Source organism: Osmia bicornis, unplaced genomic scaffold (genome assembly GCF_907164935.1).
Source record: "Osmia bicornis bicornis unplaced genomic scaffold, iOsmBic2.1, whole genome shotgun sequence".
In the NCBI taxonomy this organism is placed as follows: domain Eukaryota; kingdom Metazoa; phylum Arthropoda; class Insecta; order Hymenoptera; family Megachilidae; genus Osmia; species Osmia bicornis.
In genome coordinates this window covers 1-25,719 of record NW_025791225.1, presented here as the reverse complement: position 1 = coordinate 25,719, position 25,719 = coordinate 1, and the positions used below count along the sequence as shown (strand labels likewise).

General features: G+C 36.0%; 2 protein-coding genes across 2 annotated transcripts; both read left to right on the top strand.

Annotated features, from left to right (window-relative positions):
• The first annotated feature begins 1,840 nt into the window (after positions 1 to 1,840).
• Positions 1,841 to 14,943, top strand: LOC123988888 (proline-, glutamic acid- and leucine-rich protein 1-like). The gene is made up of 5 exons (XM_046289646.1): positions 1,841 to 1,909; positions 1,976 to 2,198; positions 7,252 to 7,559; positions 10,320 to 10,487; positions 14,719 to 14,943. Exons 1-5 carry the CDS (start codon positions 1,841 to 1,843, stop codon positions 14,941 to 14,943), a joined length of 993 nt encoding a protein of 330 aa, XP_046145602.1.
• A 4,918-nt stretch (positions 14,944 to 19,861) lies between these two features.
• LOC123988889 (vicilin-like seed storage protein At2g18540) lies at positions 19,862 to 20,737 on the top strand. Its single transcript, XM_046289647.1, has one exon. It carries the CDS (start codon positions 19,862 to 19,864, stop codon positions 20,735 to 20,737), a length of 876 nt encoding a protein of 291 aa, XP_046145603.1.
• The last annotated feature ends 4,982 nt before the right edge of the window (positions 20,738 to 25,719 follow it).

The following is a 25,719-nucleotide window of genomic DNA, read 5'->3' as shown; positions in this document are numbered from 1 at the left end:
GTCTGTGGGAATAAATCAGTATACTACATTACATCTGATGTAGATATAGTAATAATGATATTCTTATTAAATGTATATTACATATCTAATGTAGATATAGTAAGAACGATACTGTTATTATATGTACATTGATCTGTGGGAAGGTATCAGTATATTACATTATATCTAATGTAGATATAGTAATATTGATATTGTTACGAAGAGTACATTGATCTGTGGGAAGGCATCAGTATATTTCCTTATATCCAATGTCGATATAGTATAAATGATACTGTTATTCAATGTACATTGGTCTGTGGGAAGGGATTAGTATATTACATTATATCTATTGTAGATATAGTAATAACGAAACTGTTATTATATGTACATTGATCTGTGGGTAGGGATCATTATATTACATTATATCTAATGTAGATATAGTACTAATGATATTGTTAATAAATGTATATTACATATCTAATGTAGATATAGTAATAACGATACTGTTATTACATGTACATTGATCTGTGGGAAGGGGTCACTATATTACATTATATCTAATGTAGATATAGTAATAACGAAAATGTTATTATATGTACATTGATCTGTGGGATTAAATCAGTATATTAAATTACATCTGATGTAGATATAGTAATGATGGTATTGTTATTAAATGTACATTGGTCTGTGGGATTACATCAGTATATTACATTTCATCTGATGTAGATATAGTAATAATGATATTGTTATTAAATGTATATTACATATCTAATGTAGATATAGTAATAACGATACTGTTATTGTATGTACATTGATCGGTGGGAAGGGATCATTATATTACATTATATCTAATGTAGATATAGTAATAATGATATTGTTATCATTATTACTATCGACCTATCGACCAGTCTACAACATTGATCAAAAATAAAAATCGATATGGCAATCTATATGATTTTCGGAACATGCGCATGCGCACATGCAGAATTTTAAACACACCGCCATATTGCGCATAGAACGCTAAAAGCAAAGCACAGAAGTGACGCTACCCAGCAAAATTATAAAAAAAAAGTTATTGAAAGATAGAAAAAGAAAGAAAAGAGGAGAAATTAATAAAACAGAGTAAGCATAGACAATGAAATTTATAATTTTAATATTTTATAATAACAAAATAGCTTCCATTTACAGAAAAATGGTCCAACAATCAGGAGATGTAATAGATGCCTTGTGCATAAAAGATCAGATAATAGCCTTTGAATATATAATGAATTTGAAATTGGGGCGCATATGTGCAACTTGCGCACTGCACATAAGCCCCGCGAATAAAAAGTATTGGGTCCACGTGGGGACACACCATTTTATATTAAGAGAAGAGGGGTTAACACAATCAACCTGCATCAGGTGTGGATTCCAGTTCGCACAAACACAACCTGTTTTGGCCTGCGCAACCTGCCTGCAAGCCATGAACAGTATCGACCAAGAAACATTAGAAATATTCAAGGAGGGGTACCTAGTACCTGCAGGCGATCAAGAAACATTTTATTTAAGCACACTAGCTAATCATCCTTAATCAATTAATTTTCCTTTTTTATATATATTTTAATCCATTATACTACCCTTTAAATTGTTTTCTTTCTTTTCCATTATAAATAAATCCTTTTGTTAAATCCAACAAGCATACTTCATTCCAAAATCCTACAAAACATTTTCAATTCGTTCGAACTATTAATGCGCAGACTCGCAAGTCCGCCATGTTACATAAAAGAAAAGATAGAGAGAGACAGAAACAAAGAGCAACAGAGAGAGATATACGAAGCGACGCTACGCACGCGCAACTATATTCAACTCGTAGATAGCGAAAATGGTGAGACGCGCAGGACGACGCGAGCGTTTAAAAAGGCTAAGAAGAGCCCTAAAACAATTCAGAGAGGTAGAATTATATCATCAACGATTTATTTCATTTATTAATTATTTCTTTTGTGCAAAAATTTCAAAGACAACAGCGCAGGAAGAAATGTTAAAGGAAGAAACACCACCACCAACACCACCACCAACACCGCCACCACCACCACAGTGGAAGTTGATTACAATAAACGTTCCGGAGTTTGATTGGAGAATTTATAAAAATTCAGAAAAGACAGACCCAAGACGAGAACATGGACAAGTCATGCGCTATTTTGGCATTTTATCAGCCTCCCCGAGGAACAACGAGGAGAAGTGTTGCTGCGCCCTGTGCAACATAAAAAGAAAAAACATTTGTCTCTTGAGGACAAGAGACAAACGCGCGGGGGAAGCTGTAACGACCCAAGAATTTAACACAATATCTTTTTAATTTTATTTTTCTTTATTATAACCAATTTTTTTTATACAGAATATTTTATTTTATTTTTATTGTTAATATTTAATGTATAAATTTTTGTAATAAACATTTTCATTTCGTCGATAACCGAGTCTGTTGAATTGATCGATAAAGGTTTAGTCGATAAGTCGGACGGTAAAACAGTTTACCGATAAATTATCGACGTCCGACCGCGCACGCGCGAGCGCAACCCCAGTAACCATACGGTGGGGTAGTATTCTAGAGTGGGGATGCTGGACCACCACGTGACGGGAAAAACCCAGCTACCCCAAGAACTCTATGCGGAAAAAAAGTGCCGACTCAGCAAAATCTGAGTATAAATAGAGGCGTTCCGCACAGTTTCATAGCAGATCTTCTCAGACCTCGGTCTGAAACAGACAACACTCTGATTAGTAGAGAAGAGCTTGCGCTGAACTGTCTAGGCAGCGATAGAGCGCGAGCTATAGCTAATTTCTACTATTCCACTGGTGGCGTGCAGGACTACGGAACAGTGGACCTCCTATTCGCGGTGCGCAACGTGTTACACAGGTGTTACGCTAAGCCAACACTCAAGTGTAAAGAGCTAGCGAGGAGCGGAGCTCCTTGAACGGCCTGCGTTTAACACGGCTCTGGTATAACCAGAAACCGATTGCGACCTGTAGGAAGGGTTAACTTGATTCCAATGGTCTAGCACAAACCTCTGGAGTTTAGTTTCCATAATTATTGTTGAAAACGAACAGAGTGTTGACTGTAGAAGAAGACCACGCCGCATTTGCGTTAGCGCTATCGATTAATTACAATTATTAATTTTTACTTACATATTAATTACTAATTACATATTTTTCAATTGTATTCCCAATCTAGGGCGAACTAATTATAATTTCTTACTGTATTCCTATTTCTAGCCGCACTTATTGTGATACTAGCAACTTTGTATTATAATTCAATATTCACTTACCTTTCATTCTTGAATAAACATATTTCCATTCAGTTTCTAGCACATTAGTGTTTGGATTTCACTCCTTAACCGCACACCACACGAACCTAAAATCCTTAACACGTTTATTACGAGTCGCCTTCTAAGGGAACCGCTCTCCCTACAAGTCGGTGCAGTGACGTACTCACTCTGGGTCGTTACACGTAGATATAGTTAAATAAAAATTTGGTGACAGCGGTGGGATTGTTCGAGTGGTAAGGAGAAATCGTATCTCTGCGGACATTAATGGTTAGCCTAGAAACAGACAAATACAAATAAAAAGTAAAGTAAAAGAATATATATATAATAAAAAAAAAAAAAAAAAAAAAATAGAAAAAAAAACCCAAATATATAATACATAATACACATACATATATACTATATCAATAAGCAAAAATCAAAATGCCAAACGGAATAGCCGATCAACCAGCCAGCGCATCAGCCAGCGGATCAGCCAACGGATCGACTGAAGGAAGCCGACCGATCAGTATTCGCGATGCAGCAGACATCGTACCAGCATTCAACGGCCGCAACATACCAGTCTATCAGTTTGCAAAGAGCTGTTTCAAAGCGAAGAATATAATCTCTCCGAATGCTGAGTATGGATTGGTACAATTAATCAAGAACAAATTCTACGGGCAAGCAGCAAGAGTGGTACTAAACGGAGACTACGACACCATCGAGGAACTGATTGCCGTAATAAAATCACGGTTCGCACCACTCTTCACTTCGATGCAGCTATGCGGCGACATGGCAAGGATCGCACAGGGTCCAACTGAGGCAGTCGTGGACTACGGCAGCCGCGTCTCAGGACTTCTACTACAAATTAAAAGCTGCAACGAGTTAGAATTCCCAGATAACATCGAAGGATACAACCGATCGTCGGAAACTAATACAATTAAAGCTTTCCTCACCGGTTTAAAACAGGAGGTATATAACCGAATGAAAAATCAGAACTTCAACAGCCTCGACGAAGCAATCAGTGCAGCAATTGTAGCCGAGGCAGAAAATATAGAAAGCCAGACCAAAGCTAAGCTATCACAGGGATTCACTACGGCCGAACAATGCGACAACTGCTATGGATACGGGCATAACGCAAGTGTATGCTGCAGTCAGCGGTTCCAAAGGCAATCAATGTCGAGGGCCCGTTGGCCAACAAAACACTGCCAACACTGCCAAAGGTCCGGGCACACCTTGGAAACTTGCTGGTTTAAGGACCAACCAGCAAGACTGGGAGTCCCCCAGGACTTTGTGCAGCCAGCTCAAACCTATAGGAATCAACCTACGCAGAGACAAGGTCAAAATTGGACACGAGCAAGACCTCCAATTTGTGAATTCTGCCAAAACATTGGCCATACAATTCAGGAATGCCGGAAAAAGGCATATCAAGAACGTATCAAGAGCCAGAGACCCCAGCAAACTCCTCAGGTACAACAGGTACGTAAAAAGGCAAACTTGTACCTAAACTTAGGAGAAATATGTAAGTCTCCTAGTGTCGAACTATTAAGCGAAAGCTTCAGTAATCAAAAAGCATTATTCATGGTCGACACAGGATCAGACATTAATATAATTAAAAAACAAGCAATATCAAACGAAATTATTATAAACACAGATGTAATTTTTCAATTAAATGGGATCACTAAAAGCTCTATTTACACTACAGGATACATCAAAGTAAAGATACTAGAAACTGAATCCATATTCCACATCATCGAAGAACTACCAATAGAACAAGACGGAATTTTAGGAACAGAGTATTTCAAAAGCAGTGGAGCCAGCATCAATTACGCCAAATCTATACTAATCATAAATAACAATATAATACCATTCAAGCAACCAGCAGTGGTAATACCATCTAGGACAAAAACCATGATACCTATAAGAGTATCAAACACTGAAATAAAAACTGGTTTTGTCCCAAAATTACAGCTTCACCCACAAATATATATGGGAAACGCTGTAGTTACGAATCGTGATGGTATAGCATTTCTATATGCGATCAACGTTGGAGCAGAAGACATTGAAATCGAAATGCCAGCAGTAGAGCTGCAACAGTATGAAGAGGCACCACAAAATGAAGAAATAACTCACCAAAAACCTCAACGAGCCCAGCAAATTCTAAAAAAATTACAGACAAATCATTTAAATCAAGAAGAACTTGCCAATGTAGAGGATATAGTACAAGAGCACGCTGACAGATTTTATATTGACGGAGATAAACTTCCAGCAACGAATAAAATCTACCACAGGATCATCACGACGGATGAGGTGCCTGTAAATATTAAGCAGTACAGATATCCTCATGCGTTGAAAGATGAAATTAATTACCAAGTAAATGATCTCCTGGGAAAAGGAATCATCAAGCATTCCTCATCACCTTTTAACTCACCTTTATGGATAGTACCAAAAAAGCAAGATTCACAAGGAAATAAATGCTGGAGATTAGTGATTGATTTTAGAAAATTAAATGAGAAAACGATCAGCGATGCCTATCCACTACCCAACATTACGGATATCCTGGATCAAGTGGGAAGCGCAAAATACTTCTCCGTGTTTGATTTAAAATCTAGTTTTCATCAAACACCAATGCATCCGGAAGACAAGCACAAAACAGCATTTTCAACACCATTCGGGCATTTCGAATTCAACAGAATGCCTTTTGGTTTAAAAAATGCTGCAGCCACATTCCAGCGCCTGATGAACAACGTCCTAGACGGACTACAAGGACTGGAACTATTCGTGTTCATCGATGACATCGTAATTTATGCAAGCTCACTAAAAGAACACGAGATAAAGGTCAACAGGATGATGACGAAGCTTAGAGAAGCAAATTTATGCTTACAACCTGACAAATGCCAATTTTTAAAGAAAGAGGTGGCATACCTGGGCCATATAATTACAGAAGACGGTGTAAAACCTGACCCAGCAAAGGTTGAAGCAGTCCAAAAATTCCCCGTTCCAAAGACTGTCAAAAATATCAGACAGTTCCTAGGATTGTGCGGATATTATAGACGTTTCATTAAAGACTTCTCTAAAATAGCTAAACCATTGTCTGACTTGACGAAGAAGGAGCAAAAATTCGAATGGTCCAACCAGCAACAGCAAGCTTTCGAATTTTTAAGAAACGTATTATGCGAAAAGCCAATCCTACAATATCCTGACTTTGAGAGACCGTTTAATATAACCACTGATGCATCCGGAACAGCAGTAGGAGCGGTCCTAAGTCAAGGAGAAATAGGAAAAGATCAGCCAGTAGCATACGCATCAAGAGTAATGAATAAGCCGGAAACACAATACTCCGCAACAGAAAGGGAATTACTTGCTGTAATATTCGCAGTAAATCATTTCAGACCATATATTTTTGGCAGAAAATTCTATTTAATCACAGATCACAAACCTTTAATCTGGTTAAACAGTCTCTCAGATCCAACATCAAGACTCATGAGATGGAAACTAAGATTGAGCGAGTACGATTATGAGATTAAATACAAACCAGGGAGACAAAACATGAACGCCGATGCTCTATCTAGAAATCCTGTCGAAGATATAAATGCTCTACAAATAAATGCGAAAAGGCTGCACTCATCTACGTCTGGATCAAAGAAAAAACGTAAGAAAAGGAAAGAGTGGCACCAATATCCCACTCGCCCCAGACAAACAACGACCACCTCAGAATCAGGCAAGCACAAAAAAAGGAAGGAGTGGCATCAATATCCCACTCGCCCTAGACAAACAACGACGACAGAATCTAGGGAATTTAAAAAGAAAAAAGAAACACATCAGTATCCGACTAGACCGAGACCAACAACTACAACTGAGTCTGAAAATCATAAAAGGAAGAAAGAATGGCATCAATATCCAAGAAGACCAAGGCCAACAACCTCGTCAAGTTCACGAGAAATTAAAAAGAGGAAAATCAGCCACAAACATTTAACACGACCACGAGATGACTCCACAGATGTTGAAATAAGGAAAAGATACCGAAAAGATAACATACGAGAGAGAAGCCCATCTCAAAGAGGAAGTACAGCAAGAAAAAGGATAAAAGAAGACTATACAAGTTCAGATGAATCTCAGTATTACGAAACTGATGTATCTGAAGAACCACCAAAATCAAAACCAAGAAAACGAATAAGAACATACTCTTCTGAAGAAATCAAGAAAAAAAGAAAACCTAATGAACAGCAAATTACAGTTGATGTACATCAACCACCAGAAGAAAAGAAATACATCATCCCACAGAAACGACTCGTAGTAAGAGAACCAGTAATAATCGGAGATGAGATAGAAGAATACAATGAAGAAACGATACTACCTAAACATATCTTCAGAGAACCACCCAGAATCGATTCCTCTTCAAGCACAAGAGAAAGGTCTCCTATAATAAAAAGAAAAGTAGAAAAAGAAACCTCAAGTGACACATTATCAGCTCCTATCACACCTATCAAAATTAAAAAAGGAAAAACCGAACAACCGTCTACAATTAAACAAATTAAACCAAAAATAATTAGCAATAAACCAGTCATATTTAAAATAGAAGAAACCGAAGACCAGTTATGGATGAAGAGAGGTACAGCAGTAATATTCATTAATAAAGAAGGACAACCTGAAGATTACCAATCAAAACAGTTAATAGAAAATGAAAAGATTAAAATTTCTAAACCACAAGACAGTATCACAGAATATAAAGTTAAGAATAAATTAATTTTTGGAGTATTAGTAGATTATAAAGAAAATTTACCACACAAAATTAAAGCTCTTCATCACATGTTAGTTCAGAAAGGAATCCAGGAATGCAGCATGCCAGACAAGCAAGGGTTAAAAGCAATTCTTCAAGTAATCTTTGCAGATTCAAACATCAACATCATCATCTGCAAAGGGACAATCCAAACTCCACCTAAAGACGAAAGAAGAAGTATAATTAAAGAAAATCATGAAAGCACAGTTGCAGGACACAAAGGAATTAGAAAAACTTACCTCAGGATCAGGAACAAGTATTATTGGAAAAACATGAAGAGAGAAATTACCGATTATATCAGATCATGCATCAGTTGCCAAAGAACCAAGCTAGTAAGGATGAAGAATAAGGAGCCTATGGTTATCACAGACACTCCTTCGGACGCATTCGATAAGGTGTCTTTAGATATTCTTGGACCCTTACCTATGACGCAAAAAGGATACAGTTACATCCTCACCATACAGGACAACTTAACCAAGTACTCCGTCGCAGTTCCACTTGTATCAGCTACATCAGAGGACGTCGCAAGAACATTCACCAACTCGTTCATATGCCAATTCGGCAGTCCTAAGGCTATCCTCACCGATCAGGGAACATGCTTCACATCCTCACTTATTAAGAAATTAGCTAAAATCTTCCACATCCAGACGTACCGTACATCATCCTTCCATCCTCAGTCAAACGGGTCCCTGGAAAGAAGCCATCACGTTCTAATTGAGTACTTGAAACACTATATATCTAAACAAGAACACTGGGATGAATGGCTACAACAAGCAATGTTTTCATACAACACAAGCGTTCATGAGGGGACAAAATTCACACCTCATGAACTGGTATATGGAAAAAAAGCAAGACTACCATCAAAATTTACACCTACTGACAGTTTAGATACATACCCAGATTATGTAGACAAACTATTACAAAATTTACATAAAATTAGGCAAACAGCAAAAACAAATCTAGAACAATCAAAATACAGACAGAAATACTACTACGATAGAAAAATACGACCAATTAATTATAAAACAGGAGAAGAAGTTATGTTATTAAACCCACCAAGAAAAAGTAAACTACAAAAAGAATATACAGGACCGTACAAAGTTTTAAGAAACATAGAAAAGAATAACATAGAATTGCAGATAGGTCCCAAAAAGACTAGGATAGTTCACAAGGATCGACTAAAGAGGGCCTATCGACCAGTCTACAACATTGATCAAAAATAAAAATCGATATGGCAATCTATATGATTTTCGGAACATGCGCATGCGCACATGCAGAATTTTAAACACACCGCCATATTGCGCATAGAACGCTAAAAGCAAAGCACAGAAGTGACGCTACCCAGCAAAATTATAAAAAAAAAGTTATTGAAAGATAGAAAAAGAAAGAAAAGAGGAGAAATTAATAAAACAGAGTAAGCATAGACAATGAAATTTATAATTTTAATATTTTATAATAACAAAATAGCTTCCATTTACAGAAAAATGGTCCAACAATCAGGAGATGTAATAGATGCCTTGTGCATAAAAGATCAGATAATAGCCTTTGAATATATAATGAATTTGAAATTGGGGCGCATATGTGCAACTTGCGCACTGCACATAAGCCCCGCGAATAAAAAGTATTGGGTCCACGTGGGGACACACCATTTTATATTAAGAGAAGAGGGGTTAACACAATCAACCTGCATCAGGTGTGGATTCCAGTTCGCACAAACACAACCTGTTTTGGCCTGCGCAACCTGCCTGCAAGCCATGAACAGTATCGACCAAGAAACATTAGAAATATTCAAGGAGGGGTACCTAGTACCTGCAGGCGATCAAGAAACATTTTATTTAAGCACACTAGCTAATCATCCTTAATCAATTAATTTTCCTTTTTTATATATATTTTAATCCATTATACTACCCTTTAAATTGTTTTCTTTCTTTTCCATTATAAATAAATCCTTTTGTTAAATCCAACAAGCATACTTCATTCCAAAATCCTACAAAACATTTTCAATTCGTTCGAACTATTAATGCGCAGACTCGCAAGTCCGCCATGTTACATAAAAGAAAAGATAGAGAGAGACAGAAACAAAGAGCAACAGAGAGAGATATACGAAGCGACGCTACGCACGCGCAACTATATTCAACTCGTAGATAGCGAAAATGGTGAGACGCGCAGGACGACGCGAGCGTTTAAAAAGGCTAAGAAGAGCCCTAAAACAATTCAAAGAGGTAGAATTATATCATCAACGATTTATTTCATTTATTAATTATTTCTTTTGTGCAAAAATTTCAAAGACAACAGCGCAGGAAGAAATGTTAAAGGAAGAAACACCACCACCAACACCACCACCAACACCGCCACCACCACCACAGTGGAAGTTGATTACAATAAACGTTCCGGAGTTTGATTGGAGAATTTATAAAAATTCAGAAAAGACAGACCCAAGACGAGAACATGGACAAGTCATGCGCTATTTTGGCATTTTATCAGCCTCCCCGAGGAACAACGAGGAGAAGTGTTGCTGCGCCCTGTGCAACATAAAAAGAAAAAACATTTGTCTCTTGAGGACAAGAGACAAACGCGCGGGGGAAGCTGTAACGACCCAAGAATTTAACACAATATCTTTTTAATTTTATTTTTCTTTATTATAACCAATTTTTTTTATACAGAATATTTTATTTTATTTTTATTGTTAATATTTAATGTATAAATTTTTGTAATAAACATTTTCATTTCGTCGATAACCGAGTCTGTTGAATTGATCGATAAAGGTTTAGTCGATAAGTCGGACGGTAAAACAGTTTACCGATAAATTATCGACGTCCGACCGCGCACGCGCGAGCGCAACCCCAGTAACCATACGGTGGGGTAGTATTCTAGAGTGGGGATGCTGGACCACCACGTGACGGGAAAAACCCAGCTACCCCAAGAACTCTATGCGGAAAAAAAGTGCCGACTCAGCAAAATCTGAGTATAAATAGAGGCGTTCCGCACAGTTTCATAGCAGATCTTCTCAGACCTCGGTCTGAAACAGACAACACTCTGATTAGTAGAGAAGAGCTTGCGCTGAACTGTCTAGGCAGCGATAGAGCGCGAGCTATAGCTAATTTCTACTATTCCACTGGTGGCGTGCAGGACTACGGAACAGTGGACCTCCTATTCGCGGTGCGCAACGTGTTACACAGGTGTTACGCTAAGCCAACACTCAAGTGTAAAGAGCTAGCGAGGAGCGGAGCTCCTTGAACGGCCTGCGTTTAACACGGCTCTGGTATAACCAGAAACCGATTGCGACCTGTAGGAAGGGTTAACTTGATTCCAATGGTCTAGCACAAACCTCTGGAGTTTAGTTTCCATAATTATTGTTGAAAACGAACAGAGTGTTGACTGTAGAAGAAGACCACGCCGCATTTGCGTTAGCGCTATCGATTAATTACAATTATTAATTTTTACTTACATATTAATTACTAATTACATATTTTTCAATTGTATTCCCAATCTAGGGCGAACTAATTATAATTTCTTACTGTATTCCTATTTCTAGCCGCACTTATTGTGATACTAGCAACTTTGTATTATAATTCAATATTCACTTACCTTTCATTCTTGAATAAACATATTTCCATTCAGTTTCTAGCACATTAGTGTTTGGATTTCACTCCTTAACCGCACACCACACGAACCTAAAATCCTTAACACGTTTATTACGAGTCGCCTTCTAAGGGAACCGCTCTCCCTACAAGTCGGTGCAGTGACGTACTCACTCTGGGTCGTTACATGTGGGAAGGTATCAGTATATTACATTATATCTATTTTAGATATAGTAATAACGAAACTGTTATTATATGTACATTGATCTGTGGAATTAAATCAGTGTATTAAATTACATCTGATGTAGATATAGTAATAATGTTATTGTTATTAAATGTATATTACATATCTAATGTAGATATAGTAATAACGCTACTGTTATTGTATGTACATTGATCTGTGGGAAGGTACCAGTATATTACATTGTATCTAATGTAGATATAGTATGATATTGTTATTAAATGTACATTGGTCTGTGGGAATAAATCAGTATATTACATTTCATCTGATGTAAATATAGTAATAATGATATTGTTATTAAATGTATATTACATATCTAATGTAGATATAGTAATAACGCTACTGTTATTGTATGTACATTGATCTGTGGGAAGGTACCAGTATATTACATTGTATCTAATGTAGATATAGTATGATATTGTTATTAAATGTACATTGGTCTGTGGGAATAAATCAGTATATTACATTTCATCTGATGTAAATATAGTAATAATGATATTGTTATTAAATGTATATTACATATCTAATGTAGATATAGTAATAACGATACTGTTATTATATGTACATTGATCTGTGGGAAGGTATCAGTATATTACATTATATCTAATGTAGATATAGTAATAATGATATTGTTACGAAGAATACATTGATCTGTGGGAAGGCATCAGTATATTACATTATATCCAATGTCGATATAGTATAAATGATACTGTTATTCAATGTACATTGATCTGTGGGAAGGTATCAGTATATTACATTATATCTATTGTAGATATAGTAATAACGAAACTGTTATTGTATGTACATGGATCTGTGGGTAGGGATCAGTATATTACATTATATCTAATGTAGATATAGTAATAATGATATTGTTATTAAATGTACATTGATCTGTGGGATTAAATGATTATATTACATTATATCTAATGTAGATATAGTAATAATGATATTGTTATTAGATGTACATTGGTCTGTGGGATTAAATCAGTATATTAAATTACATCTGATGTAGATATAGTAATAATGATATTGTTATCAAATCTACATTGGTCTGTGGGTTTAAATCAGTATATTAAATTACCTCTGATGTAGATATAGTAATAATGATATTGTTATTAAATGTATATTACATATCTGATGTAGACAAAGAAATAACGATACTACCATTACATGTGCATTGATCGGTGGGAAGGGATCAGTATATTACAGTATACCTATTGTAGATATAGTAATAACGAAACTGTTATTATATGTACATTGATCTGTGGGAAGGTATCAGTATATTACATTGTATCCAATGTAGATATAGTAATAATGATATTGTTATTGAATGTACATTGGTCTGTGGGAATAAATCAGTATATTTTCTTTCATCTGATGTAGATATAGTAATAATGATATTGTTATTAAGTGTATATTACATATCTAATGTAGATATAGTAATAACGATACTGCCATTATATGTACATTGATCGGTGGGAAGAGATCATGATATTACATTATATCTAATGTAGATATAGTAATAATGATATTGTTATTAAATGTACATTGGTCTGTGGGATTAAATCAGTATATTACATTTCATCTGATGTAGATGTAGTAATAATGATATTGTTATTAAATGTATATTACATATCTAATGTAGATATAGTAATTACGATACTGTTATTATATGTACATTGATCCGTGGGAAGGTATCAGTATATTACATTGTATCCAATGTAGATAGAGTAATAATGATATTGTTATTGAATGTACATTGGTCTGTGGGAATAAATCAGTATATTTTCTTTCATATGATGTAGATATAGTAATAATGATATTGTTATTAAGTGTATATTACATATCTAATGTAGATATCGTAATAACGATACTGTTATTCTATGTATATTGATCTGTGGGAAGGTATTAGTATATTACATTATATCTATTGTAGATATAGTAATAATGAAAGTGCAATTATATGTACATTGATCTGTGGGTAGGGATCAGTATATTACATTATATCTAATGTAGATATAGTAATAATGATGTTGTTACCAAAATTACATTGATCTGTGGGAAGGCATCAGTATATTACATTATATCCAATGTAGATATAGTATAAATGATACTGTTACTCAATGTACATTGATCTGTGGGAAGGAATCAGTATATTGCAGCAGATCTAATGCAGATATAGTAATAAGGATATTGCCATTTTATGTACATTGATCGGTAGGAAGGCATCATTATATTACATTATATCTAATGTAGATATAGCAATAATGATATTGTTATTAAATGTATATTACATATCTAATGTAGATGTAGTAATAACGATACTGTTATTATATGCATATTGATCTGTGGGAAGATATCAGTATATTACATCATATCTATTGTAGATATAGTAATAACGAAACTGCTATTATATGTACATTGATCTGTGGGAAGGTATCAGTATATTACATTATATCTAATGTAGATATAGTAATAACGAAACTGTTATTGTATGTACATTGATCTGTGGGATTAAATCAGTATATTAAATTACATCTGATGTAGATATAGTATAAATGATACTGTTACTCAATGTACATTGATCTGTGGGAAGGTATCAGTATATTACATTGTACCCAATGTAGATAAAGTAATTATGATATTGTTATTAAATGTACATTGGTCTGTGGGAATAAATCAGTATATTACATTACATCTGATGTAGATATATTAATAATGATATTGTTATTAAATGTTTATTACATATCAAATGCAGATATAGTAATAACGATACTGCCATTATATGTACATTGATCGGTGGGAAGGGATCATTATATAACATTATATCTAATGTAGATATAGTAATAATGATATTGTTATTAGGATTCCCACGTGGGCGATGGTTGCGAGCGGACGTGTGTCGTGATAAGTGGAGTGAGCAAAGTGCGAAAAAGGAGGAAAAGTGACCAAGCGAAAAACGAGGATAACAGTTTAAGTGAGTGGAAAAAGGGAGGAAAGGGTAGCAATACAGAAAAAAGAGAAAACAGTAAGAGTGGGAAGAAAAGCGATAGAAAGAAGGCTCACTCGTGTGAGGTTAGGAGGAGATAGAGGACAAGAAAACGCGGTAAAGCGAGGAAGGAGAGAGTAGGAAGAGACACCTAGGGGACAGGGGAGTAAACCGGTGAGCAAAGGAATGCCCGGGGATAAGGAAGAGGCTGACGCAAAGGGAGTCAGCTGGCAACAAAGAAAGGAAGAAACGAAGGAGAAGAAGAAAATAGCGGAAGGAAGAGAAGAGGCCGGAAAAATAGACAAAGGGGTAAGACGAGGAAGGCCGACCAACGTAGAGGTGCTAAAGAGGGAAAAGAGTCTAAGTGTGGGAAACATGTCCAGCATAGAGGACATCTGGAAAAGGAAAAGGGAGACAGAAACAGGAGAAGAGGAGGAGAGGGGAGGAGTGGGGGTAGGGGGAGGAAACCAACAAACGGAAGGATGGATATTCAGAGGAAGCAGCCTAATAGAAAGGTCACCAGATAAGAAAAAAGAGAAAATGGAAGAAGAAGGAGGATTCGGAGAATTAAAAGAGATGATAAAAAAGTTAGGAGAAGGCCAAAAAGGACTGGGGGAAAGGATCGATTCAAGCACAAGGGCATTGGGAAAAGAAATGAGGGAGGAGATAGCGGGAATAAAAGGGGAAATAGGAAAGCTAAAAGAGGAAATGAAGAGGAGGGAGGATAAATGGCTGGAACAAAAGAAAGACATGGACAAGAAAATAGAAGCGTTAAGAAAGAAAATGGAGGAGCTTGAGGGAGGTGAAAGGCAAAAGGAAAATACCAAGTTGAGAATGATGGAAGAGAGAATGCAAAGCTTGGAGAGGGGGGCGGCAGAGAAGTCAAAGGAGGAGAGTGAAAACGAGGCAGTAAAAGTTAAACTGAGAGAACTAGAGAGGAAATGGGAGTGGAAAGAAAAAGAGGAAAGAAAGAAAAACATAATAGTCAAAGGGATAAAAGTGAAGAGAGAAGACTTGAAGAAGAGTTCGGAAGAACTGTTGAAAGAGATCGGAGTACAGGACGCGATAGAGGAAGTGAAACCGGTGGGATACGCGGATGGGGGGAAAGAAGTAAACATGGTTCAGCTGAGATTGAGGACAATGGAACACAAAAGAATCGTGATGGAGAAAAAGAAGAACTTGAAAGGAAGGGACGAGAAAATAGAAGAGGATCTAACATGGAGGGAGAGGAGGATACAGTGGAAGCTAAGAAGCATAGCAAGAGAGGAGAGAGAAAAAGGCAGATTTGTTTGGGTGGACCATGGAAGAATCAGAATCGAAGGTAAATGGTGGAGGTGGGACGAGGAAAGCGATACCCTAAAAGATGGGGGAGGGAAAGAGTGGCAGGAAAAGAAAGGGTATGTACACAACAAGGGGGAAGGGAAATGAGGGATGAAGGTGAGGGGGGAAAAGAGAGAGGGCGCAGGGAAAAAGAAAGCCAGCATGAGAGAGGGGGGGGAGAGGAAGGAGAGGGAGAGAAGAAACAGAAGAAAAAGAAGAGAGAAGAGAAAAAGTCAGAGAGAGAAAAGAGACAGGAGAAGAAGAGGAACTCTAAAAAGGGGGAGGCCAGGGCGGAGGGAGAAAAAGAGGAATGGGAGATAGGATTCTGGAACTGCGCGGGGATAAGAAACAAAGATGAGGATTTCTGGAAGACGGTCACACAATGGGATATAATAGTTCTAATGGAGACTTGGTTGGAGAAGAAAGGGTGGGAGAAGATAGAAGGAGGACTGCCAAAGGGGTACAGGTGGGAAGCACAATTGGCGGAAAGGAAGAACAAAAAAGGAAGGGCAATGGGAGGAATGCTGGTGGGTGTGAAGGAGGGCCTGATGGGAAAGGAAGGAAAAATAATAAAGGAAGAGGAAGAAGAAAAAGGGGGATTATTGACGGTGGAATTTACGAGAGGGGAAGAGAAATGGAGAGTAGTGGGGGTATATGTGAACGCAGATATAGAGGAGAAAATGAAAAAGCTCAGGACAAGAATGGAGGATGTAAGAGACGAAAGAATAACGATCATAGGAGGAGACTTCAACGCGAGAACGGGAGAAGAAGGAGGGGGACGAAAATGGAGGGATGGGGAAGAGGGGGAGGGAGAAAGAAAATCGAAGGACAAAAAACAAAATGCGGAGGGGAGAGTGCTACTGGAGGCGTTGAGAGAGACGGGCTGGGAGATACTGAACGGGAACATCAGCGGAGACGAAGAGGGAGAATTCACCTACACAGGGGCAAGAGGGAGCACAGTGATAGACTATGTGCTGGTAGAAGAGGGGGGTAAGGAGAAGATTAAAAGAATGGAGATAGGGGATAGAATAGACTCAGACCACCACCCAATGATACTGAAAATAGAAGGGAGAGGAGGAGGAAAGGAAGAAGAAAGGGGAAGAAAAAAACAAGCGGCGAGAGGAGATTGGACGGAACAGGGAAGGGAAAGGTTCAAAAAAGAAATCAAATGGAGAGAAGCGAGGGTAGGGCAACTAGAGGAGGATATGGAGAGGATGTTGGAAGAGTTCAGAAAAGGACTAGAAAGAGGAAGAAAAGGAACTAAAATAAGCAAGAGGAAAGGGTGGTGGGACGAAGAGAGCATGAAGAAGAAGAAAGAAGTAAGAAAGATTCTAAGAGACTGGAGGAAGGGAAGGGTAGGGGGGGAGAAATACAGGGAGGCCAAAAGGGAATATAACAGACTGTGCGAAGCCAAGAAGGAAAAAGAAAACGAAAGATTCGAAAGAGAAGTGGAGGAGGCAAGAACAGAAAGTGACGTATGGAAAATAATTAACAAGGAGAAAAAGAGGAGAGGGAGGGTGAAAACGGGCATAGAAAGAGAGGAGTGGAGGAAGCACTTTGTGAATCTACTGGGGGGATCAGAGGAAAAAGTAGTGCTGGGAGGAGAAAGAGAAAGAGAACGAGACGAGGAAGCGGATATAAGCAAAGAAGAAATAAGGAAGGTGGTGGCGAAACTGAAGGATGGGAAAGCGACAGGGGGGGACGAGATTCCCAACGAGGTGTGGAGATACGGAGGAGAAGAAGTCCTGGATTGGGCATGGGAAGTATGCAACAGAGTGTGGAGGGGAGAAGGATGGCCGGAGGGCTGGAAGGAAGGGATAATAGCGCCCATAAAGAAGAAAGGGGATGGGACAAGGGCAACGGACTATAGGGGGGTGACACTAATGCCCACGCTATATAAGATATACGCGGCGATTTTAACAGAAAGGCTGAGAGAGGAAGCGGAGGAAAAGGGAATGATACCGGCAAACCAGACAGGGTTCAGAAGAGGGATGGGAACAGTAGACAACATATATGTGCTAAACTACCTCGTGAACAGGCAGATAAAGAGAGAAAAGGGAAAAGTGATAGCATTCTTCGTAGACCTGAAGGCAGCGTTCGATTCAGTGGACAGAGGAGTGTTGTTAGAGGCGCTAAAGCAGAGAGGAGTAAGAGAAGGTTTAAGGACAAGGATAAAAGAGATACTAAGGGAAACTAGAAGCAGGGTAAGAACAGGCGAAGAGACAACGGAACCATTTTGGACAGCGAGAGGGGTAAGGCAGGGGTGTCCACTAAGTCCGCTGCTGTATAACTTATTGACAGCAGATATGGAAGAGAAGATGAGTAAAGGGGAAGGAGGTGGGATAAAGATCGGAGAGAGAAAAATTTACACACTAGCTTATGCAGATGATGTGGTGGTGCTAGCGGAAGAGGAAGGGGATATGAGAGCGTTATTAGGAAGACTGGAAAGATACCTGGAGGAGAAAAAATTAGAACTGAACCACGACAAATCAAAAATAATGAGGTTCAGGAAAGGAGCAGGGAGATGGAAAAAGATGAGCTGGTGGTGGAAGGGAAAGAAAATAGAAGAGGTGGACAAGTTCAAATACCTAGGATATGTTTTAAGAAGAAACGGAGGAAACGAGCTGCAAGTAAAGGACAGAATCAACAAGGCCGGAGTAGTGATGAGACAAATATGGGGGATTGGAAAAAGAAGATTTGGGAAAAACTGGAAGAGAAGAATTTGGATATGGGACAGGCTAGTATGGACGATCGTAGCATACGGAGCAGAGATATGGGGGTGGAGGGAGTGGAAGGAGATAGAAGCACTACATGAGAGGTTCCTAAGATGGACACTAGGAGTGGACTGGCGCACGCCAGGATATCTGCTTAGAGAGGAGCTGCAAAGATGGAAAATGAGAATAAGAACGGGAAAGCTGGCGTGGGGATATGAAAGAAAACTGTGGGAAGGAAGAGGGGGGGAGTTAGCTAAGAGCTGCTGGGAACAGATAATCAGTAGAGAAGTAAGGAGGGGAGAGAAAAGTAAATGGGAAGAGGAAAGGAGAAAGTTTTTCTCGGAAAGGGGGGGGGGGGGGGTAGAGAGATTAGAAGAAAAAAGGAGCAGTGGCGAGATGGGGTTTGAAGAGTTCGAGGAGAAAGACAAACAGATGCAGGAAGAAGAGAGGAGGGAAAAGATAATAGAGTCGAGGTATAACAGATGGTACAGAGTTATAAAGGAACCGGGGATACCGAAATACCTAGAAAAAGGATGGAGAGAGGAAAGATGGAGAAGAGTGGCCAGATTTAGACTCGGAAACGAAGTGAACGAGGCAAAATACTGGGAAGAGGAAGAGAAAAGGAAGTGCAGAGTCTGCGGATGGGAGGAAGAAACCTGGGAACACATCTGGGAAAGATGCGCCGCAAGGGAAGAAAGAACGATAGGATGGCAAGAAAAAGTGCAACAGCTGTTAGGGGGCGACGGAGAGGGGGAAGCTTGGATGAAGGAAATACAGAAGTACAGGAACGAAGAGGAGAGGGAGAACACAAAGTAGGAGTAGGAATAGGAACGACAGAGGGAGCCACAGAAGAAGCGCAGAGCGGGACGTGAGATAGGTTAAATAAGCACGTGCGATAAAAAGGGCACAGCAAAAGAAAGGGTAAAAAGAATTGCGAGGACAACAAATAGAAAAAACGGTGGGAGAAAAGAGGAAAAGAAGAGAAATGGAAGACCTAAGAAACATAGGTGAAGAGATAAGAATGTTGAGAGAGGAGGTAGTAAAATTGAGAGAAGACCTGAGAAGATGGAGGCTAGAAGAGGGAAGAACAAAGGGAAAGGAAAAATACAAAAGAGACGAAGAAAGAGAGAATGGAGATGCCTCAGAGGAAGAGACAGAGGGAAAGACCAAAGAAAAGGAGGAAGAGGAAAACAAGGAAAAAGGAAAAAGGGAGGAGAGGAGGGAAAAAATACAGAAAGAAGAAGGTCAAGAAGAACCAGAGAAGAAGAAAGAGAGAGAGTGGGAGAACAGAAAGGAGGAAAAGGAGAGAGTGGAAGAAAACAAAGAAAGAATGAGAGGAGTGGAGTCATGTAAGATGACGAAGGAGGCGGAGGAAAGAAGAGAGCGCTGGATAAGGGAAGAAGAAAGAAGGAAAAATATAAGAAGAGGAAAGAGCCTGGTGTGGAAAGGAGTGAAAGGGGAAAACATAGAAGAGAGGCTGAAAAATATTAAGGTAATCCTAAAGAAGGAACTAGGAGAAAAAGCGGAAATAAAAAGTGCAGTAGAAAGGGAAGGGGAGGGAGGAAGGGCAATAGTAATCACGGAAATGGAGGAAGAGGATAACAAAAAAGAGATGGTATGGATGAGAAATGGGATATGGGAAAGGTGGAGGGTGGAGGTAGATGAAGACCTAAATAAGGAAGAAAGAAGACTAAAGTGGATAATAAAAGAGAAGGCAAAAAAGGAAAGAGACGCAGGAAGGAAGGTCATGTACAATAGTAGGAGAATATGGGTGGAGGGGACGGAAATAAAGTGGAACGAGGAAAAGAAAAACTGGGAAAAAATATCACTGAGAGAAAGACTGGAGAGGACAATGAATTAGGAGAAGAGCAGAGAGGAAGAGGAAAAGAAGATGAAGTAAAACAAGAAGTACAAAGGACAAGGGAGAATGATAAAACTAAATGTGACTATGTTTGAGAAGTTCTGTAAGGCGAGAGTGCATTTATAGTAATAACAAAGAGAGTTTAGTTTATTTTTGATAGGAAAACTAGAGAGTAGAAGCACAGGGAGCTAAGCCTCTATATAAACATTTACTTATATATTTCATAATTCTACTTTTATTTTATTTTATTTTATTATTGCTCATTGGATTATAGTTTAGCTTATTTTTATTTTTATGTTTTGTTTTGATTATTTTTATTTTATTTTTATTTTTGTTTGATGTTTATCTCACTATATTTTATTTTATCCTATTATATGCTTAGATTAGCTTATTTATTTATTTTATTTTTAATAGTAGCTCTAGTTAAGCGCTACTTGTTATTTTGATATTTCGATATTGTGATTTTGATAGTATTATATTATATTATAAGGGATTATAGCCGATTGTAATGCTATTTGCTTCAGATCTACATTTTGTTCTTGTTTCAGTATATCATGGTTAAGTCTTTATTCTTTAGTTATCATTTAGTCAGGAAGCAGATAGCAGAAAGGTTAAGGAAATGTTAAGGATATATAGGAGATGATCTGGACACATTTCCTCATTGTAAGCACTATTAGGTGCAGAAATTATTAAGGGAAAGAGAAGGTCAGGAGAATTGTAGAAAGAAGAGGAGGAAAAGTATGTAACAGGTTTGGGTACGCTCCTGTCAAAAGCGCCTCAAAAACCCGTAAGGGAATTGAATAAACGCAATACAATACAATACAATACAATACAATATTGTTATTAAATGTACATTGGTCTGTGGGAATAAATCAGTATATTACATTACATCTGATGTAGATATATTAATAATGATATTGTTATGAAATGTATATTACATATCTAATGTAGATATAGTAATAACGATACTGTTATTATATGTAAATTGATCTGTGGCAAGATATCAGTACATTACATTATATCTTATGTGGATATAGTAACATCGACACTGTTATTATATGTATATTGATCTGTGGGAAGGTATCAGTATATTACATTATATCTATTGTAGATATAGTAATAACGAAACTGTTATTATATGTACATTCATCTGTGGGTAGGGATCAGTATATATCATTATATCTAAGGTAGATATAGTAATAATGATATTGTTACCAAAATTACATTGATCTGTGGGAAGGCATCAATATATTACATTATATCCAATGTCGATATAGTATAAATGATACTGTTATTCAATGTACATTGATCTGTGGGAAGGGATCAGTATATTGCAGGAGATATAATTCAGATATAGTGATAACGATACTGCCATTATATGTACATTCATCGGTGGGAAGGGATCATTATATTACATTGTATCTAATGTAGATATAGTAATAATGATATTGTTATTAAATCTATATTACATATCTAATGCAGATATAGTAATTACGATACTGTTATTATATGTACATTGATCTGTTTGAAGGTATCAGTATATTACATTATATCTAATGTAGGTATAGTAATAACGATACTGTTATTATATATACATTGATCTGTGGGTAGGGATCAGTATATTACATTATATCTAATGTAGAGATAGTAATAATGATATTGTTATTGAATGTACATTGGTCTGTGGGATTAAATCAGTATATTAAATTTCATCTGATGTAGATATAGTAATAATGATATTGTTATTAAATGTATATTACATATCTAATGTAGATATAGTAATAACGATAATGTTATTATATGTACGTTGATCTGTGAGAAGGTATCCGTATATAACATTATATCTAATGTAGATATAGTAATAACGAAACTGTTATTATATGTACATTGATCTGTGGGATTAAATCGGTATATTAAATTACATCTGATGTAGATATAGTATAAATGATACTGTTACTCACTGTACATTGATCTCTGGGAAGGAATCAGTATATTGCAGCAGATCTAATGCAGATATAGTAATAAGGATATTGTTATTAAATGTATATTACATATCTAATGTAGATATAGTAATAACGATACTGTTATTATATGTACATTGTTCTGTGGGAAGGTATCAGTATATTACATTGTATCCAATGTAGATATAGTAATAATGATACTGTTATTAAATGTACATTGGTCTGTGGGATTAAATCAGTATATTAAATTACATCTGATGTAGATATAGTAATAATGATATTGTTATCAAATCTACATTGGTCTGTGGGTTTAAATCAGTATATTAAATTACCTCTGATGTAGATATAGTAATAATGATATTATTATTAAATGTACATTGGTCTGTGGGATTAAATCAGTATATTAAATTTCATCTGGTGTAGATATAGTATTAATGATATTGTTATTAAATGTATATTACATATCAAATGGAGATATAGTAATAACGATACTGCCAGTATATGTACATTGATCGGTGGGAAGGGATCATTATATTACATTATATCTAATGTAGATACAGTAATAATGATATTGTTATTAAATGTACATTGGTCTGTGGGTTTAAATCAGTATATTAAATTACCTCTGATGTAGATATAGTAATAATGATATTATTATTAAATGTACATTGGTCTGTGGGATTAAATCAGTATATTAAATTTCATCTCATGTAGATATAGTAATAATGATACTGTTATTAAATGTATATTACATATCTAATGTAGATATGGTAATAACGATACTGTTATTCTAGGTATATTGATCTGTGGGAAGGTATCAGTATATTACATTATATCTATTGTAGATATAGTAATAACGATACTGCCATTATATGTACATTGATCGGTGGGAAGGGATCATTCTATTACATTATATCGAATGTAGATATAGTAATAATGATATTGTTATTAAATGTACATTGATCTGTGGGATTAAATCATTATATTACATTATATCTAATGTACATATAGTAATAATGATATTGTTATTAAATGTACATTGGTCTGTGGGATTAAATCAGTATATTAAATTTCATCTGATGCAGATATAGTAATAATGATATTGTTATTAAATGTATATTACATATCTAATGTAGATATAGTAATAACGATACTGTTATTCTATGTACATTGATCTGTGGGAAGGTGTCAGTATATTACATTATATCTACTGTAGATATAGTAATAACGAAACTGTTATTATATATACATTGATCTGTGGGTAGGGATCAGTATATTACATTATATCTAATGTAGATAGAGTAATAATGATATTGTTATTGAATGTACATTGGTCTGTGGGATTAAATCAGTATATTAAATTTCATCTCATGTAGATATAGTAATAATGATATTGTTATTAAATGTATATTACATATCTAATGTAGATATAGTAATAACGATAATGTTATTATATGTACATTGATCTGTGAGAAGGTATCAGTATATTACATTATATCTAATGTAGATATAGTAATAACGAAACTGTTATTATATGTACATTGATCTGTGGGATTAAATCGGTATATTAAATTACATCTGATGTAGATATAGTATAAATGATACTGTTACTCACTGTACATTGATCTGTGGGAAGGAATCAGTATATTGCAGCAGATCTAATGCAGATATAGTAATAAGGATATTGTTATTAAATGTATATTACATATCTAATGTAGATATAGTAATAACGATACTGTTATTATATGTACATTGTTCTGTGGGAAGGTATCAGTATATTACATTGTATCCAATGTAGATATAGTAATAATGATACTGTTATTAAATGTACATTGGTCTGTGGGATTAAATCAGTATATTAAATTACATCTGATGTAGATATAGTAATAATGATATTGTTATCAAATCTACATTGGTCTGTGGGATTAAATCAGTATATTAAATTACCTCTGATGTAGATATAGTAATAATGATATTATTATTAAATGTACATTGGTCTGTGGGATTAAATCAGTATATTAAATTTCATCTGGTGTAGATATAGTATTAATGATATTGTTATTAAATGTATATTACATATCAAATGGAGATATAGTAATAACGATACTGCCAGTATATGTACATTGATCGGTGGGAAGGGATCATTATATTACATTATATCTAATGTAGATACAGTAATAATGATATTGTTATTAAATGTACATTGGTCTGTGGGTTTAAATCAGTATATTAAATTACCTCTGATGTAGATATAGTAATAATGATATTATTATTAAATGTACATTGGTCTGTGGGATTAAATCAGTATATTAAATTTCATCTCATGTAGATATAGTAATAATGATACTGTTATTAAATGTATATTACATATCTAATGTAGATATGGTAATAACGATACTGTTATTCTAGGTATATTGATCTGTGGGAAGGTATCAGTATATTACATTATATCTATTGTAGATATAGTAATAACGATACTGCCATTATATGTACATTGATCGGTGGGAAGGGATCATTCTATTACATTATATCGAATGTAGATATAGTAATAATGATATTGTTATTAAATGTACATTGATCTGTGGGATTAAATCATTATATTACATTATATCTAATGTACATATAGTAATAATGATATTGTTATTAAATGTACATTGGTCTGTGGGATTAAATCAGTATATTAAATTTCATCTGATGCAGATATAGTAATAATGATATTGTTATTAAATGTATATTACATATCTAATGTAGATATAGTAATAACGATACTGTTATTCTATGTACATTGATCTGTGGGAAGGTGTCAGTATATTACATTATATCTACTGTAGATATAGTAATAACGAAACTGTTATTATATATACATTGATCTGTGGGTAGGGATCAGTATATTACATTATATCTAATGTAGAGATAGTAATAATGATATTGTTATTGAATGTACATTGGTCTGTGGGATTAAATCAGTATATTAAATTTCTTCTTATGTAGATATAGTAATAATGATATTGTTATTAAATG